Source organism: Seriola aureovittata, chromosome 18 (genome assembly GCF_021018895.1).
Source record: "Seriola aureovittata isolate HTS-2021-v1 ecotype China chromosome 18, ASM2101889v1, whole genome shotgun sequence".
Classification (NCBI taxonomy): domain Eukaryota; kingdom Metazoa; phylum Chordata; class Actinopteri; order Carangiformes; family Carangidae; genus Seriola; species Seriola aureovittata.
The window spans coordinates 14,322,568-14,339,894 of NC_079381.1; the positions used below are offsets into that span (position 1 = coordinate 14,322,568).

The 17,327-nt window shown below is 41.0% G+C and overlaps 2 protein-coding genes across 2 annotated transcripts; one reads left to right on the forward strand and one right to left on the reverse strand.

The window, feature by feature from the left end:
• Nucleotides 1-602: 602 nt before the first annotated feature.
• On the forward strand, nt 603-7,341 carry lman2la (lectin, mannose-binding 2-like a). Its single transcript, XM_056403000.1, has 8 exons — nt 603-801; nt 1,190-1,308; nt 2,314-2,431; nt 2,527-2,609; nt 3,525-3,686; nt 4,053-4,167; nt 4,884-5,009; nt 5,136-7,341. Exons 1-8 carry the CDS (start codon nt 675-677, stop codon nt 5,276-5,278), a joined length of 993 nt encoding a protein of 330 aa, XP_056258975.1. The 5' UTR covers nt 603-674; the 3' UTR covers nt 5,279-7,341.
• wbp1 (WW domain binding protein 1) lies at nt 7,294-17,316 on the reverse strand. The gene is made up of 4 exons (XM_056403001.1): nt 17,099-17,316; nt 16,033-16,135; nt 15,343-15,510; nt 7,294-13,404 (listed from the first exon to the last, which is right to left on the reverse strand). Exons 1-4 carry the CDS (start codon nt 17,159-17,161, stop codon nt 12,863-12,865), a joined length of 876 nt encoding a protein of 291 aa, XP_056258976.1. The 5' UTR covers nt 17,162-17,316; the 3' UTR covers nt 7,294-12,862.
• Nucleotides 17,317-17,327: the final 11 nt, after the last annotated feature.

The window sequence follows — 17,327 nt, forward strand, 5'->3', positions numbered from 1 at the left end:
TCAGTCACTTGATTGAAGATTTGTATTTTAAAGTAGGCCTAAAACAAAATATATTACTGTGATAAATTAGATCCCCCCCTCCCCCCTTCAAGATCTTGTCGCAGGCTCCCCCATTAGATGAGATTTTTGCTTATAGATGTTTTATTACAGAGCATCTTTAAAATCCATGACCAAAATATTCATACTTTCCATTATTGGTTTACTTATGGATGGAATTATGGTGAAAATAAAGTATCCCCTTTCTTGCTTTGGACTGCCAGAAGCCTCCTCAAGGACCCCTGGAGGTCCCTGGACCCCGCTTTGAGAACCACTGCTCTTAACCCACAAATAAGGCCTGCTTTGTTCTGGTGTCCTGAAGAATGCCCAGATTAGTGTTAGGATTATTAAGATTTCATAATACAGCCCATTACAGCTCTGCTATAGTTGCACACTTCCAAATGAACTGCTTAATTTTTATTCTAGCCATTAACCAAAACAACCAATAAAAAGCGTGCTTCCTGATTGACAGTCAAACAGACCAATGGTGACGAGCCATGCAACACAGCGGCCCAATGAGAGGGAAGCTGACAGTTCTGTGAGATGAATATTGCTCTACGATGGCCGCCGCCAGCAGCAGCAGCAAACACCACAGAGACTCCGAATCACCGTCCAGTCTCATTTCCAGAGGGAAGATAATGCCTTTTAAATCACACTGGACTTTTGCTTTCCTTATCCTTACTGTGAGCTGCTGTTTTGCCGACGATGATCACGAAATGGAAGAGTTTCTGAAGCGGGAGTATTCCCTCTCCAAGCCTTATCAAGGTATCTCACCCGTTACAGGGACACGCCGAGGGGCGAGGGACAGATGTTTCCAGAATAACGTATTTAGCGATCAGATAGTAACATGTGCGCTTGAGCTCTGTCTCTTCTAATAAGTGTTTATTTGAACGTTTGCATGCCTCAGATAAATCCTACTGCAGCCAAACAAGGCGTTACTGTGTCATATAGAGTGTATATGTGTGTATATATGCTACTCTACTTATTGCCGCACATTATGCTTCACTAAAGACCTTTATTGTGTCTACGTTTTCTTTGACTCAAATAGATGTTTTGTTTTTAGACAAAGCACAGCCGTTTGTTCGCCAGCTTCATTCAGTCGTATTGTGCTGTGTCAGCTGTGTCATGATGATGGTATTGTTTGTGTGCTCAGGTGTGGGATCCTCAGGCTCCTCCCACTGGGAGCTGATGGGGGATGCCATGGTAACCACCGAACAGGTGCGCCTCACACCTGACATGCAGAGCAGGCAGGGGGCAGTATGGAGCCGCATTGTGAGTATATGCTGTACATCTCCTGGTACAGGTAGAACTACAGTACACTGCATCCTGAGCATTGGAGTGTTGTCTTCAGTGCTGCAACTAACGATAATATACGGATAATGATAATATCATTATCCGTTAATCTTTTGATTATTTACATGATTCATCATTCATTGTTTCACCTATTGAATGTCAGAAAATTGTGGAAAAAATGCCAAGTATAATTCCCCAGAGCACATGGTGGTCTTCATATTACTTTTGTCTGACCCACAGTCCAAAACGCAGAGATACTCAGCAACACAGAAGAGCAGCAAATCCTCAAATTTGAGAAGCTGAGTATGTGTCATTTTGGCATTAGAAAAATGGCCAAAATATCAATTGATTATCAAAATAATAGGTGATTAATATTCTGTTGGTCCTGTACAGGATCAACTGCCTAATTACTTCAGCCCTACTTGTGATATCCCAGTTTGCTATTTCACAAATGGGGGCTTCGAGTATACCAATCACACTATACATGTTAGAAGAATAAAGAGCTGTGCAGCAGCCTGATGTAATGGTGGGTGCATTTCTAATGATTGTACCTCTCAGAAGCGGATAATAACAGTACTCTTTGGAAATGTGCTGGTTATATTTAGTCTTGAGAGGGGATGCTATATTAAAGTATGGGTTCGGTGTGGTGGAGCACAGCGGGAGGAAGTTTAAGCAACTATTTCTTGTTTCAGACGGAGCATTGCTGCCACTCAACAGCTCAGCTCTGTGTGTCTGTGATTTGTGTTCTCTTTTAACCGTTAACTGTCAACCTGGCATCAGCCCTAACCCCAGTCTGTCATCTCTGTAAAATAAATTCTAATGCCAAATGAAGCAGGGAAACCAGAAGACTAGTCTAGGTGTGGTCAGGTCCTGGTGAGATTGGATTTGCCTCTTATTATCCTCTCATATGTTTATTGGCTAGTTATTGCAGTAAACACTATATATTTCACTGGCTTTTATTAGGTTTTTTTTTTGTGTTTCCAGCCATGCCATCTGAAGGACTGGGAGATGCAGGTGCATTTTAAGATTCACGGGCAAGGAAAGAAGAACCTGAATGGTGACGGGCTGGCCATTTGGTACACTAAGGAACGCATGCAGAAAGGTAAGAGCCATATTTACCCAACCGTACTTTTTTAATCTCAGAAGAAAACTCATTTTTATACATCATTATCACCCTGTCTTCAAATTCTTTTACAGGTCCTGTATTTGGAAATGTGGACAACTTCACTGGGTTGGGTGTGTTTGTGGACACGTATCCCAATGAGGAGAAACACATAGAGGTATGCTGCAGTGGCACGGCTTGGATCTCACCTGTTCCCTGAAAAGTAAAGTGAAGGGTTAATGGACAAGTGCTCTTGCAGATTTGTGTAAAGGGGCTGTGTTTGTGTTCTTTTGTGCAACCATTTGGAGACAGGCGCAGAAGAAGAGATACACTCCTCGCACACAGGTAACCATTCCACCCAACCCTATTTCTAATCTCATTGTACAGTCTCCAATGGCCCCCGAGCAAGCTTCTCTTTTTCTTTTTTTTTGTCCCTGCATGGTTGCTGTGTGGTTGTTTTTGGGTCTTAGTCAGAGTGATGTAAATTTCAAAATGGTTATAAAATTAAACAGCAAAAGAAAAAATCTAATATTGCCTTTGAGTATATTTGATATGAATAATACTACAAAAAGGCATCAGTGAAACAGTCAATGCATGTTTGTAAATATGAATAATGAACAGCATTGCGTCTTTATGCCTTTTTATCTTTGTTTCTTTAAGAAAACCTTCATGTTGTAATTGCAAAGCATCATTGTCCTCTATTTCATTTTTTAAATAAACAGCAGAGCCTCCTCTACAGCCTGGTTCTAGTTGTCTGAATTGTCAAGGAAGTGGTCTGAATTTTTTTCAGCAAATCAAACAGTGGATTGAAAATAAAAGGGCAATTATCAGGCTTTCATAAATGATGCTGGCATGTCTGCACTATATGTTTTGACATACAAAAGTCACATAAGGTTTTGAATAGAAACGTCCTCTGCTTACATGACAGCATAATGTGAAAATGTAATTCCTGTTAAAAAATGCTTCTGCATGTGTTTATGTGGCTTAGCTGCAAAGTGTGAGCAATCACCATCACCTCTCAGTGCTATAACAGTATATGATAACTGACTAATTTCATTTCCTTATTTCTCTCCTTTCCCACTGTGACCACAAGAGGATTTTCCCCTTCGTTCTGGCCATGGTGGGAAACGGCAGCATCAGCTACGACCACGAGCGAGATGGTCGTCCCACAGAGCTGGGCGGCTGTAATGCCATGGTGCGAAACCTCAAACATGACACTTTCCTCTTCATCCGATACATCCGCCGCAGGCTCACGGTGAGAGACGCGCACGAATAACACCGCTGGCCACATGCAGACACTTTTTCATGTCCTCAATAGATAAATACCACAAGTTATTACTTTGTCATATAAATGCAGTATTGAATTATGTAATATCTTCTATTAGTGAATGGATAGCTGAAGGGCTCAAGAGTTTGGGCAGCAGCATGTTTATACTGTAAATTGCAACCTCAGTTGTCTACATAACCTTACACATGTGTGTTTATACTCAAATCCAGTCCTAGATTTTACTTGCAAAACAAATTCAGAGAACTCAGTAAACCTGCTCCCGGAAAAACAGATATTTTTACTCTGTGACCTTCTGAAAGTCACCGCAGCTTCCTGATTGCGTCTGTTCCTCAGGTGATGATAGATATCGACGGGCAGCATGAGTGGAGGGACTGCCTGGACATACCTGGGGTGCGGCTGCCCCAAGGCTATTATTTTGGAGCTACAGCCATCACTGGAGATCTCTCAGGTAAACAGCTGTCACCATCCCAAACAGCTCCCGCGTAATGGTGACTGTTGCACCTCAAGCACCACTCAGACTATTTTTAGCCCTGCCTCTGTGACCTCGTCACACAACACTGGGTGTCTGGCATACTGTGAATCTGTATGTATTTCTTAGAAACACTTGAGTATGATGGGTGACTTTGATGAATCTGATGTTGTACAGATGTGATGAGACAGTTATTACAAATATATTATTTTGCATAATCAAGTACCTTGTATATGCGCCGTAACACAGTTAGAGTCTGTTATCTTTCCTACTTTCAAAGTCTGTTTTTATCTAAATCTGAAAAAGCTCGGCTGTGTTTGCGTCATTGATTTAGGGTAGACAAACAGCTTTCCACAAGATACAGCGATCACTGACACGAGTATTGGTGTATGGATGTGAACTGTAGGTCATCATACTATGACCAATAGTTGGAGAGGGGATTAAAATTTGGGGGAATTGATCCTTTAAGTAATCCGACTGGATACACTGTGATAAATGCAGAATGTAGAATATAACTCAGTCAGCTGAACGTCTTTTACGAGCAAACATGAGAATGGTGACAGCGCATTCATTAGAATAAAATGTTTTATGTTGCTGACAGTCACTTTCATTCATAGGAAATGGTTATGCAGTTTTTTTTCTCAGTTTCTCTTGTTCTCTAAATGTAATTGTATTTCCTGGTTCTCGGTTTACAGATAACCATGACATAATTTCCCTGAAACTGTACCAACTCACTGTGTTGCGGAGTCCAAAGGAAGAGGAAGAGGAGGAGGAAGACGAAATAACCATACCCAGTGTAGATAACATGGAGCTCCTCAGAAGTAAGACAAACACACATATTACTGCTGCTTGTCACTGCTCTTTCCTCCATCTCTTCTCTCCATAACACCCTCAGTATTCCCTCACTCCCTTCACTCTGCCTTGTCCCTCTGTTTCTTCTCCTCCAGTGGGCGAGAGCGAAGAGGGGATGAGTGGAATAGCTATATTCTTCACCGTGCTCTTCTCCATGCTGGGCTGCATCTTCCTCATCGTCATTGGCCTGGTTGTGTACAGCCACTGGAACGAGAGCCGACGCAAGCGCTTCTACTGAGGAAGAGGAAGACGGAGAAAGGGGGATGGTGATCGTGGTAACTACTGAGGTCCGCGGACCCAGCTGCACAAAAGTGAGACACTGCTGTCGGCCAGTAGAGCGCAGTAGCTTCTTTTATCCTGACAGGAGGTGGAGTAGATGTATCACCTGCGACACAAAGCCATTCTCCAACTCTGCCATTGGTAGTCATGAAGCAGTAGGAGGACTTTATTTTACCCTTCGTCCTCAGCCCCTGCCTGACACTCACCAACTCGGCCTTACCATCTCCACCTCTGTACTCGTTACACAGCAGACGTGCAGTACAGTGTATTACATGACTTCTTGTGAGCAGCTGCTTTTTATTTTTTGTTACCTTTCGCCACATTTGACGAATATGGGAAAAAAAAACTAAAGCTTGGTTCACTGATGTTGATTTTATTGCTAAGAGAAATATAAATACATAAGTATCTGATTGTTCCTACTCAAGACTCATGAACCAAACAACACTAAAAACCACTGATGCCATCTTTACTGAACAAAGATGCTTCTCTACTCCTCGCATTAGAAAAACCTCTCAGTGCTCTGTACTCAATCATTTTGACTTTGTGTACTATTTAACGTACTATATATTATTATCCTGTAGTTGCTGTAGTATGCATGACATCCGTTGAGGTCATCCCACTGTTTTTTTGTTTTTACATTATGCTTTACTGCTTGATGTGTTTGTGTGCAGCATATGAAAAACTGACCTCTGCCTCATTGGTGCATGTGCTGATGGCAAAGATTTGGGTGTTTCAGGGATTAATTTAGTGTAAAATTAAATGGAAATTTTTATTTTTTATCAGTATTGGTTTTCCACAAAATGTTTATATATACTTTAACAGTGTGCGTTTCCCCTGATTTGAATAATAATAACGTATTTGAGGAAGTGGATCAAATTTCTTGATCAGTTTACAGCAAATTTCTCTAAAGAGATTTTAAATATGATACATTTAAATTTTAGAAATGAACCTTTGCACTGAAGGGAGGGCTGAGGGTGGTTAAATAGAATTTTAATGACAACTCATTTATCACTTTTTGTTTGTGTTTCTTGTAACATGTAAACACATTACATGTTCTTCTGTTAAATGTGTCACACAGTGTATGTTTTTGCAGTGAACTGCTGGTTGGGGCTCTGGTGTTGGCCAGCTGTTGTTGACTCATCCTCATCTTCCTCTATATGTTCTTCCTCATGTCAACATCATAGATCTTTTATGTAGTGCTTTGTTTTTGACTGTGCAATTTATGAGGACACCCTCGTTTCCTCATTTCCTGTAGCCACTTTTACAGCCGCCCTACCTTATTTATACTCTGTTGTTTGTTTCGTATGAAAACTGTGCCTCATTATTCATTCAGTGACCCACAAATTATGTTTTATAACCATTTTATCTCGTTTCTTCCTTCAAACCTATTTGAATTGCCTCATTAGACCTACATAGATATTGTTGTTTATGACCTCTGGGTTCTACAGTGGGTTATGTACATAACAGTAACACACAGAGTACTTCAAGTAACCTTAGTTGTTCTACATTTATGAATGAAATACTCATGTTTCTAGCTGAAGCACAGAGAAAAAGGTTTAGGAATAGACCGCCTTTTTCAAATATATTCTTACAAACTGCAATACAGAAACCTCATGATCAGACTTTTTGAACTTTTAGTGAGTTAGGACAAGAGGTTGTGTGTTATCCTAATTATTGGATGACATAACATCCCGTCAATAATTAAGACCAACTGCCTGAGGTGCTTCTCCCAGCCGTGTGACAGTCCTCCAGATCAATTTTTCAGCTTTGTCACATGCTGAGGTGGGGCACCATTTTCACTCTGAAGTCCATAAAGTCCATCACCCTTTGAGCACATGAGACATGACGAAGCTTTTTTTTCCTCAAGTTTTAAAAATGTTTAAGACAAAATACAAGGATCCTGCAAATGGCTACTTGTAGTTAAATGCATGAATTCAGAACATTTTATGGCAAGAAATAGCAAGAGTCAGTCAGTTGAGTGTCAATGTTTGTTTTATTAAAAAAATAAAATACAAATGATGACCCAAAGAGTACACAGCAGACTTCTTACTAAAACCAAAGCATTTTATGTGTATTTCAGTGCTTTAATTTTTTTTTCCTCTTTTTCCACTTTACTCATTTTGGCTTTTTTTTTTTTTTTTTTAATTATTAGGATAACAATGTAGAAAGAGACTGGTGTGTGTTAGTAGATACCTGCTTCCTTCTCAAACTATGATGTTCCTCATTTTGGCATTAAAAAAAACCCACATAGCTCAATCGCGGCACCTCCATCTGTTTGGTATTATCTATGGTTGAGGATAAAGTAGTTTCCAGGTTGCTTGACAGAAACGATCACACTCATAATGAGGATATTTTTTCTCATACAAGGTCAGAGTTGAGGGTTCCACAAGTCATTTCTGTATCAGCCTAATGTGTGCTGGTCTAATGCGAGCTGACTGTGTTCCATGTTGAGGTCTTTCATATGCATAATATATAAAAATTCAGAAACTGATGGTGTCATAGTAACTGTGGATTAAAAGGCAACAGTTAAATATTAAGTCAGTGAATATTTATGAAGATGGAAAAAGAAGAAAACTGTTGTTTAAACTGAGAAACCCAACACACTGAATTATTGCAACAAACAAGAGGGATGGAAAAGTTTGAAAAGAGACCATAACATATCAAATAAGAATTCATCCAACAAAAACAATATATTCAACTTTCCTTCGGCTTATACAACTTTATAATGTGGTTTATTCATACATCAGGAGTAAGAAGTGTTAGTGGTTGAGGAGGCAAACAAGAAAAAGCCAACAAGAGGGAAAAAAAAGAATATATAAACTAGAATGGCTTTTTAACTCAAAGCTCCTCAGCTGACACTGAAGCACACATACTCACCACATCACTGTAGTAGCATTACAAGTATATATATATATATATATATATATATATATATTTTATTTTTTTTTACAAGTTTTCTTGTTTAGTTTTTTTTTTTACATGTACACAGACCAACCGATGTAGATTACAGTACAGTGCAGTGCCACAAGTACTGAGAGTTATATTGCTTGTACTGGTGCCCACAGATAAATGACGGAGAAAGTGAGAGAGGGGTCGCAGCATATAACAGTAGGTTTATGTTGTTGCATAGCCTAGTTGAGTAAAGTACAATACACTACAGAGATGCGTGATGCAGAAACTAAGACAGGCAATAACCATGAAACGACTGCTTTGGCTTTATGAAACTGGTGGGTCAAAAATGTGTTAATTTAAAACTCTAGCACTGCCCGTTAAAGACGACCCTGAGAGTGGGAAACCAAACAGACCATCGTCATGCCAACAACCGCACACACACAGACACACAGACATATATACACACACACACACACACACAGAGCGGTGAAAACAGCGATGATCCGTGTAGCGTGGAGATATCAGCGACTTTGGTAGATTATTCTGTCGACACTTCTGCATGGGTGGATGTGCCCTCCTGTTTCCAGGGGTCCGCATGCAGAGCGGTGCAGATGAGAGAAAAAAACACACAACAACAAACAGCTACAGCGTTGGCTACCGTTTCTGTTACCAAGACAGAGCCCGGGTGGAGGGTGGAGTCACGGTCCACAAAGACCCGACGGAGCAACGCAAAAACATGCAACTAGTTACATAAGGAAGAATTGTTCTCACTGGGCGGGGAGGGGGTCTGGGGGGATGGAGGGATGTCGCATCACGCACCTCCGTTGAGGTTGACAAAATCAAAAAGGCAAAGTTAGAGCCTATAAAACAAACATTTACAATCAGCTATTGTTAAATATGAGCTCTGCCTGAACATTAAAGGACATCCACATCCAAACACTGACCATGTTCACATTGCAAATTTCTGACCATGTTCAGATGGTGGATCTCGGCAACTGTGGCTTTAAATGAACAGCAAAGAGCAGACGAATCTCTCAATGAAATGGATGGATGGATGTTTGTCCACAGTTGATGACTGATATAGCCCTTAATCTCAGTAAACATGTGAAACCCAGGGAGGCCAAGTTGTTTGGCAATGGGAAAACTATGCACCTCCAGTTCATTCATGCAAAAAATCATTCTCTCATTCCTCAGCCCCCTCCATTTTGTCTACATATGTATACAAATAAGCAAAACTGCACCTTAGTAAAAAGGTTACACAGCAATCTCTTGTTGGGAGTTCTTTTTTTTTTTCTCCTACCACAAAACACAAATAGGATGAATCAAAACCAGAGCATAGAAAACTAAAATGAGACTTTTTTTTCTTTTTTAAACTTATTTTCCTCATGCTTTTGAGTCAGTTAATTTCACAAACTAATTGCAACCAGATCCACGGAACAAAAACAAAGTGAGAACAAACTCAACAATCTGATCTTCACAAATTCCATCAGTGCCACTACTAACTAAGATACACAGTATTTTAAAATTCAACACAACCACCCCTCATATACAAAAGCATTCTAAGTTAAACTACGGAACATCTTAACCGTGTGGCTTTAAAAGGTTTATAAACCACATCCTTTGCTCACAAAGCGAGCACACTTTCTCGGAACAGGCTCAGATGCTTTTCTCTGTTGATACAATAGCACTGCCCCTGCTCTGAAGCAATCATGCTTGGAACAACACAAGTAATACCATTCAAAAGAAATCCAGAACAAACCCACTTAACTACATCTACTCTAGTAAGGCAGTAGCACATCTGTTCCCGCATACAGAGGCTATATTTTATTGTGCAATTACATAATCAAGACATTTTCTCTCTAGGGGTGCAGCAAGGCAGCTTGAGGTGTGTTGGTCAAAAAAAAAATGTCTTCTATTACTTTTGCTAATGGGTGTGCAGTCATGCTCACAGTGTAACAGCTCCTCTGAAAAGGTCATTGTCATGTTAGTATGGCTTCATATTTAAACACCTGCTGAACTACGCAACACAAGGACTGCAAACCTAACACTAGTGCAGCACAACTGGCTAACAGCATGTTTGATTGACTAGGCCTATTTAACGAACATGAGACAAAATCTCTCATCTTTCAATTTAAGCCTCATTTGGTTTCACTTTATATGTAGACATTAGGTGCACTGTACCTCTTGTACTGGTTTTCCACAACAGTAAGTACTCTAGCTCAAATGGTAGAGCACAGACACAAAATAATACAACCATAACCAGAACAGAGCTCTGGGCTGGTAGTTGGAGGAAAGATGAAATGCTTTCATGTGCCACTGAGCTGCATGGGTCCCAGAATTATACACATCTATGTGTCATGTCTTGTTAAGAGGCCAAGAATTTCCTAAATGTGTCCTTGTCAGAGTTCAATCAGTGCTGAAAATAAAGACATGCCAAGCAATTTTAATGTCTGAATAAATATATCCAACAAGCATGAATCATTCGCATTAACTCCCCACTTAGCAAGCTTGAAATTTATGATCTTTATGAGTCTGTAAAGTGACAACTGGAAGTTTAAAATGCTAATTCAACCAGGAGACTGTTGGAGACTGCTTGGGGCATTCTTACTTTTGATGAAGTAATCTAGATCATAAAATAGTAGGAGCAGTACTTTGTGAGCGTGCGTGTTTTTGTGAAGCAGATTGACTGACCTGAGTCTTTACACTGTGCCCACTTCCTCACACATTATGAGAGCAGACAAATAAAACGTTGTTGTTCCGAACCAAATTCCCAATGAAACATTAACTGACTTATCAGTCACTGCTGGTCTTGCAAAGACTTTTATCTTGTGATGAATAACAGTTTTGATTTGTGGCTGTTTTCCTCTATGACAACACCCAGTTCAACTTCTATGCCTTGAATTCATACTACAGTATACTGGGCAGGCAACATGCAAGGCAGAGCAGCATGCAGTTAATCACAATAGATTCTGCATCTGTGCCATCACTGACTAGACTGCAGAGCAAAGCCTGCATTCACCTCAACTTTCTAATGCACCCACCCTCTGCCTCCAATGGAAAATACCACTGCAAATCCCTCACACTGCCAAGAGCTACAGGGGCCACAGAGAACCGAGACAACACCAGCTAACTAGCTACCAGTTCAGCATAACAGCAAAGAGCGGCTCACATGGTCGTAACAACACAAGGAAACCAGATCCAGGGCATCTGAACTTAAACCTCAGTCCATTTCTTTATCCTAACATCTGGGTATGGAGTTGCCACTGTAGCCCACTGTCATTTTGACAAATAGATGAGCAAAGCAAGTAGCACAACCGCTAGAAAATGTTAATTAACTCAAATATAAACATAGAAATTCATGCCTCATGCAAAAAAACAGTGCTTCAATTGTTAACCCACCTCAGTACTGAGTAAGTATTTCAACCAGGTACTACAGCACTAAAGATATACACACACAAACCTTTCCTACTGCACTAAAACACCCAACTCACTAGTTACACACTTTAGCAGCCCGTCAGGAGCTTTGTTGCGATTAATGGTGACACCTGTGGCATTTACTGAAGCACAGCTGGTTATGAAATGAAAAAAAAAAAAGCAAGTACATCCTTCATCATTAACATCCAAACTATATACTGAGCAATACAATCGCTCTGACATAATCCTAACATAGAGCCACCACAAAGCTTTTTATTGATTACAAAATTGGTGGTATAGCCCTCCTGGCAATTTCTATCAATTAAATGCAGAAACAGGAGTGGGGAGATCACTTGCACACAATCAATAAATCACAAAGAGCTGATCACTCTTTACCTACAGTCATGCTAATTGGTGACCACAGAGCTGTGGAGACCCCAGTATGGATATCAAAAAGGAAAAAGTGCTGGAGGGAGGATGTATGTCTTTTAAAACCCAGGGACCAAATGAACAAACTCAACTCTTTCCTGCCCCTGCCTCTGCTATTTGTGGGTGTTTAGGCCCCCCCCCCCCAAATCTAGATGCGAAACATCCCACACAACAGAGGACACCAGATGCTGGTTGCCATGACCTCAGAGCTGACATCACCATGCAGCTGTTCCCTAGATTTCACAGCACACACACAAACTCTCATCAACATACAGCTCCGGGCAAAACAAAATGTGTGCTCATGTCAAATTCATCCAGTATCGTCTTAAGTTTTCAAGAGGTTTGTTTTTGACTCCTCTGCTTCGTCGTAGTGGGGACGGGGAAGAAATGTTGTTGACCGTGTTGGTATGCTCCAAGCTGACCATCCCACCGGAGGTAAAATGTCAGATGGAAGGATGGCCGGAAATGTTTTGACCAAGGAGAGTGGCGAGACAGAAACGGAAACATGACGGCAGTGCTCAAGGATAGGGTAGGAGCAAGGGAAACAGTCAATTCTGATTTCAGTCACAATCAAATGCTGCCTTCTCACTACCCGATGACATTCTCTCACTATTCACTAAGAAAACACATACCAAATGGAGCATCAACATGTGTTTGCTGGTTTCCCCACTAAGGACAAGCAAAGCAAAAAAAAAAAAAGAGGCCAGGAGTTTGTACACGTAATGTGTTATTCATCTTTCCTAATTGGGAGCCATTAAAGATTAGTTATGATCATCATCTTATGGTCATGCCTTTGTTACGCTGTGAATCACACCATGTGGTCTCCAGTGCTGGTGCTGGTGCTGGCGGTCTGGCTGGGCAGATCAGAGGTATGCTCCTTTGGTCTGAAGGCTTGCTGCTGATGCCCGGAACAGCAGTTTCCACCGGTGACCTTGCACATCCTGTGCTCTTCATCGCTTTCCTCCTCAAGCCCCGAGCCCTCGTCTACATCCAGCTGGCAAACACACACCTCAATCCCTGAGTCGCCGGTCACATGCCGACGCCGAGTGACAAGCTCCTCATCCTCCTCTGCTGGCATCAACGAAGCCTCCACGTTCTCCGCTTCCAGACACTGTGCTTGGATCGGCATTGACACTGCTTCCTGAACTGATGATGAGCCTGAGGCCTGACTGTCCACCCTCGGGTCTGCCTCGGCCAAGGGTTGTGGCACTGAGGCTGCGTCTGGCTGGCGCAGTTGTGGAGGGAGTGCTGAAGCAGTCTCAGGAGGGTTTTCAGAGTAAGGGGGGGGTGGTGTCGGTGGGTGGCCTACCACCTCTTCATAGTCAGGAAGCTTGCAGTCGTTCCAGAACCCTGAAAGTCAGCAGATATACAAGCTTTAGCTTTCCAACCATCATCCATGGCTGCAACAATTAGTCATTTAATCAATTAAATGATCAACAGAAAACAGAAGACTATTCTGATAATCATTTAAGTCATTTCTTTATAGCTAAAATGTCAAAAACCAATTTCAGCAATTACCACCAAAACACACTTAAAACTTTTGGTGAGTGAAGCTTCGGTAGTCCCCAGACACAGTGTGTTATTTTCTCTCAAATAAAGAGGACAGATAGTAATTACAACAACATCAACAACATCAACAACATCAAAAACAACAACAACTAGCTACTGAGATATTTTGCGACTGAACTAATTAGTTATCTTTCCATAAAAACAAAATGAATGCATTGTTTTGTGCTCCTGAATTAATCTGTAATGTGGGGATCTCTTGTTTTGTACAAATTCCTGGAAAAGTGCTTCAGGTAAATATATCTAAAATGTATTTTGCAAATTACATGATTTCCTTTGCTGGGGTTGTGCAACGGCTTCATTAATGGCCAATCTAATATATCATGGCCTACATTTTCGTGTTAGTACTAAGGATCACCTTTCTCATATCTCAAAACCTAATCTAACCACCCATGAGAGCACCCATTGGGATTCAAAGTGAAACCTTGAGTAAACCGGCCGGCCCCACAGAAAATCACACTGTGATTTGCTGATGAATTTCTGAACATACTGTATCTTTCTCTGTTGTCTATTTCACAAAATAACACTTCATACTAATACATTAACAGAAATGAGTAGAAGACTAGAAAATATGCTGTCTCGGGACTCAGTGTGACATGAATACTATCTATGAAGACACATTTAAAATAAAGATAAATTTAGGGTTAACATTCAGGGTTACAGGTTTAAAGCTGCAATGTTGGAGGATATGCCTAAGGAAGCTAAACCCCCCCCCCCAAAAAAACACAACTTACCCACAGAGTAAAAGGGTAGAGTATAATAAATATCTTATTATATCCAGTAGAAAGAGCTACAAGAGTACATGTAGCCAGGATATCTGTGTGAGTCACTGTCTGTGTACGCTCCCATTTAGAGTTGTGTTCGCATTCTTGACATTAAGTCAAGCATGTTTGCTGTGGGCCTCAGACTCTGTGTGCACCTTGTCCCACTCCTGTTTGTGATATTACTGGACACGATATCAAATTTCAGCGAGGGTCCAGAGTGACCACTGACATTAGGGACATCTCCACTGGTTGCTGTTCTTCTTGCAACATCAGATCATGATCTCCAATATACATTCCGATAACTTACAGCTGAGTATGAGAAGAATGTGACAGGGATCAGCACCTCCATTTCTAAGGTAACAACTCTCTCACTGAAAGAGCTGCTCCGAGGAGAGTTCGGGTATCTTGTGAGTCTGAAGACAAATCTTGTGGGTCAGAGTACTGCAATAAAGATGTTGTGTAGAACCTTCATGGTGGAGAGAGCAAAGTTCAAAGACCTGACCCTTACCTATGGACGTGCGCTTTGAGTAGTGCCCAAAAGAGGCTGCCAAAATGAAGCAAGCAGGATGGCTAGTCTCAATTTTTCTGATAGATCCAGCAAAAACTGAATCTCTCACCAGGTTCAGGAGAACATGAGGAGCCCATAAGAGCAGCTAGAGGATATTACTGGGGAAAAGGATTATCTGGGGTTCTATACTTGCACCACAACAACCCTGTTTTTAGATCGTAGTCTGTATTCAGGATACAGATATCCATCTGAGAGTGCCTTCTCCATCTGATGGAGTGCGTACAAAACAACTATCAAGGTTTTTGAGAAACTCACAGGCCACATAATGCTGTAAGATAACATAGAATATTGAACTGCAAATTAACAGAAAACTGAAATTAAGAGTATATTCACTGTTGAATTCTGGAAGGCATCTTTAATGTCCCCACAGCGAACAAAAAGACTACTCACTTAGATTGAGTGGTGGAGGGGAAATAAAGGAGCTAGATGCCCCTTGGTAGGCCATGAGGCTGATCTCACGCTGACGTTGCTCCTGCTGCAGGCGCATCTTAACCCTCCGGTGTCTGTATGCACAGCAGCAACTCAGCATGATGATCAAGGTCCATACTAACCAGAACCCTAGGAGGGAGGGACAGACTCAATGTAATCATTTTATCATCATAACCAATCTAACTAATCAGCACTTTGCCTGACTGTAAACCAGTTAAAGGTGATAACTCCATGATGAGGAGTTAGGTATTCAATTTTACTGCAAAATTAAGGTGGTGTCATAAGAGTTAGTTTAAGAATAAGCATAACTAAAATATTAATTAATATAAAACCATCCCCTTTCTGTACTTAAATTAGTATTGGGCTTCAAATGTCATAATAAATCAGTTTTTAGTTGAAGGCTTTCAAGGACATGTTGGTGCATTTTAATTTGACAACTACACAGAAACTTGTGAACAGTGAAAGTGAAACCAATTAGAGAATAAAAAACAAAACACATCAAACAAAACCAATCTTAAGAGTTAGATCTCCAAAATTGGAAACAAATGGACAGTGGGGGGGGGGGGGGGGGCAAGGTTATACAAACATACAGTATGAGATTTATATGAATCAAAAGTTGGAGAAAAAATAAAAACAATCAACTGTACTTACACCAGAGCTCGTAGTAATAGGTGCAACACTCTGTCTCTCCACAGCAGTACCCCATCTCACAGCGGTACTGTTCATTGTTTACCCCAAAACAGAACTCCTTTGCCTTAAATACACACAAGAGGTACACAAGTGACTGTCTGAGTCAATACTCAATCACACAAGTAAATAAGAAAATGGATAGCAAGCTCTTGATAGACTGACCTATTTAGCCTTTGTCACTTCAGTGTCACAGTGTTTGCACATTTCAGTGCCAATGTTCTGTACATTAACACTTTTATTAATTCAAGTTAGTTAAAATCTGATTTTAACACGTTAATATACCTGGGCAAGGCTACAACTGAAAGTTACCAACCGTACAGTACAATCAAAACATGCATCAAAACAATATAGCAGTATATAGTATAGTACGTATAATGGGGTCCAACCAGTGACCAAAACAAGGAAGAGCCCCGTGGCATTTAAAAAATATACCAAAATGTTTAAGCTGGGGCATTTCATTTTAAGACATTTGTCATGTTTAAGATAATTCTAACAGCAACATGTATTAAAGGGATGACGCTACAGTTACACTGTCGAACAATGTCAATGCAATTGTGTACGTAAGCTGCTTTATTAGCATTGCAAGGGTTCATATTGCTCTCTCTTTTTTGACGAAGGTTAAATTAGTGATTTTATCTGGAAAGTAAACTGGACAAACTGAGGCTGACTGGCCTGTCTGGCTAGCCAATAACAACAACTATGTATACACACGTCAATTTGCCGGGTACCAGTTAGCGACGGCTAACGTTAATCTTGAAAGCCTTGATTCAAACTGTAAAATGATGGTAGTAAAACAAACCAGTGTATCTTTTCGGTTCACAGCCTAAATCTTTTAGCAAGTGATCTGTCGAAATATAAATAAAAACTTTGACCAACTGACGTCATCCTCTGTATACAGTAGCAAACCGTCCCGAGTTTCCTTTGTGGAGGAGACAAAAGGGATCGACAGAAGGCCTTCACCCAGCCCAGGAACCGCGGCCTCGAATAGAGCGGTCCACCGACCCCGGGAGCGCTTGCGGGGGCTTACCTGCACCAGACAGGTCCCGGTACAAAGAAGACCTACAATGGATCCCAGTGCTTTATGCGGCATCTTTCTGGGTTGACGGCCGTTAACACGACGGGAATCATATAGCAGTCGGTCGAATCGACGACTCGTCGAGGTGACTGCAGGTGGCTATTGCTAGTTAACGGTTCAGCCTGTCGCACTCAGACGTGTTTTTGCTGTTCCTTGACTCAGAAGCAGCCCTGGCAGTAAT

What these genes read in the sequence shown, in the direction of transcription:
- wbp1 (XM_056403001.1), bottom strand. Translation starts at nt 17,161, where the DNA reads ATGCCGCATAAAGCACTGGGATCCATTGTAGGTCTTCTTTGTACCGGG. An exon ending in CTATTACTACGAGCTCTGGT is followed by an intron (nt 15,511 to 16,032) that starts GTAAGTACAGTT and finishes CCTCCCTCCTAG; the next exon opens with GGTTCTGGTTAGTATGGACC. An exon ending in CCCTCCACCACTCAATCTAA is followed by an intron (nt 13,405 to 15,342) that starts GTGAGTAGTCTT and finishes GCTGACTTTCAG; the next exon opens with GGTTCTGGAACGACTGCAAG.
- lman2la (XM_056403000.1), top strand. Translation starts at nt 675, where the DNA reads ATGCCTTTTAAATCACACTGGACTTTTGCTTTCCTTATCCTTACTGTG. An exon ending in CATCACTGGAGATCTCTCAG is followed by an intron (nt 4,168 to 4,883) that starts GTAAACAGCTGT and finishes CTCGGTTTACAG; the next exon opens with ATAACCATGACATAATTTCC. An exon ending in TAACATGGAGCTCCTCAGAA is followed by an intron (nt 5,010 to 5,135) that starts GTAAGACAAACA and finishes CTTCTCCTCCAG; the next exon opens with TGGGCGAGAGCGAAGAGGGG.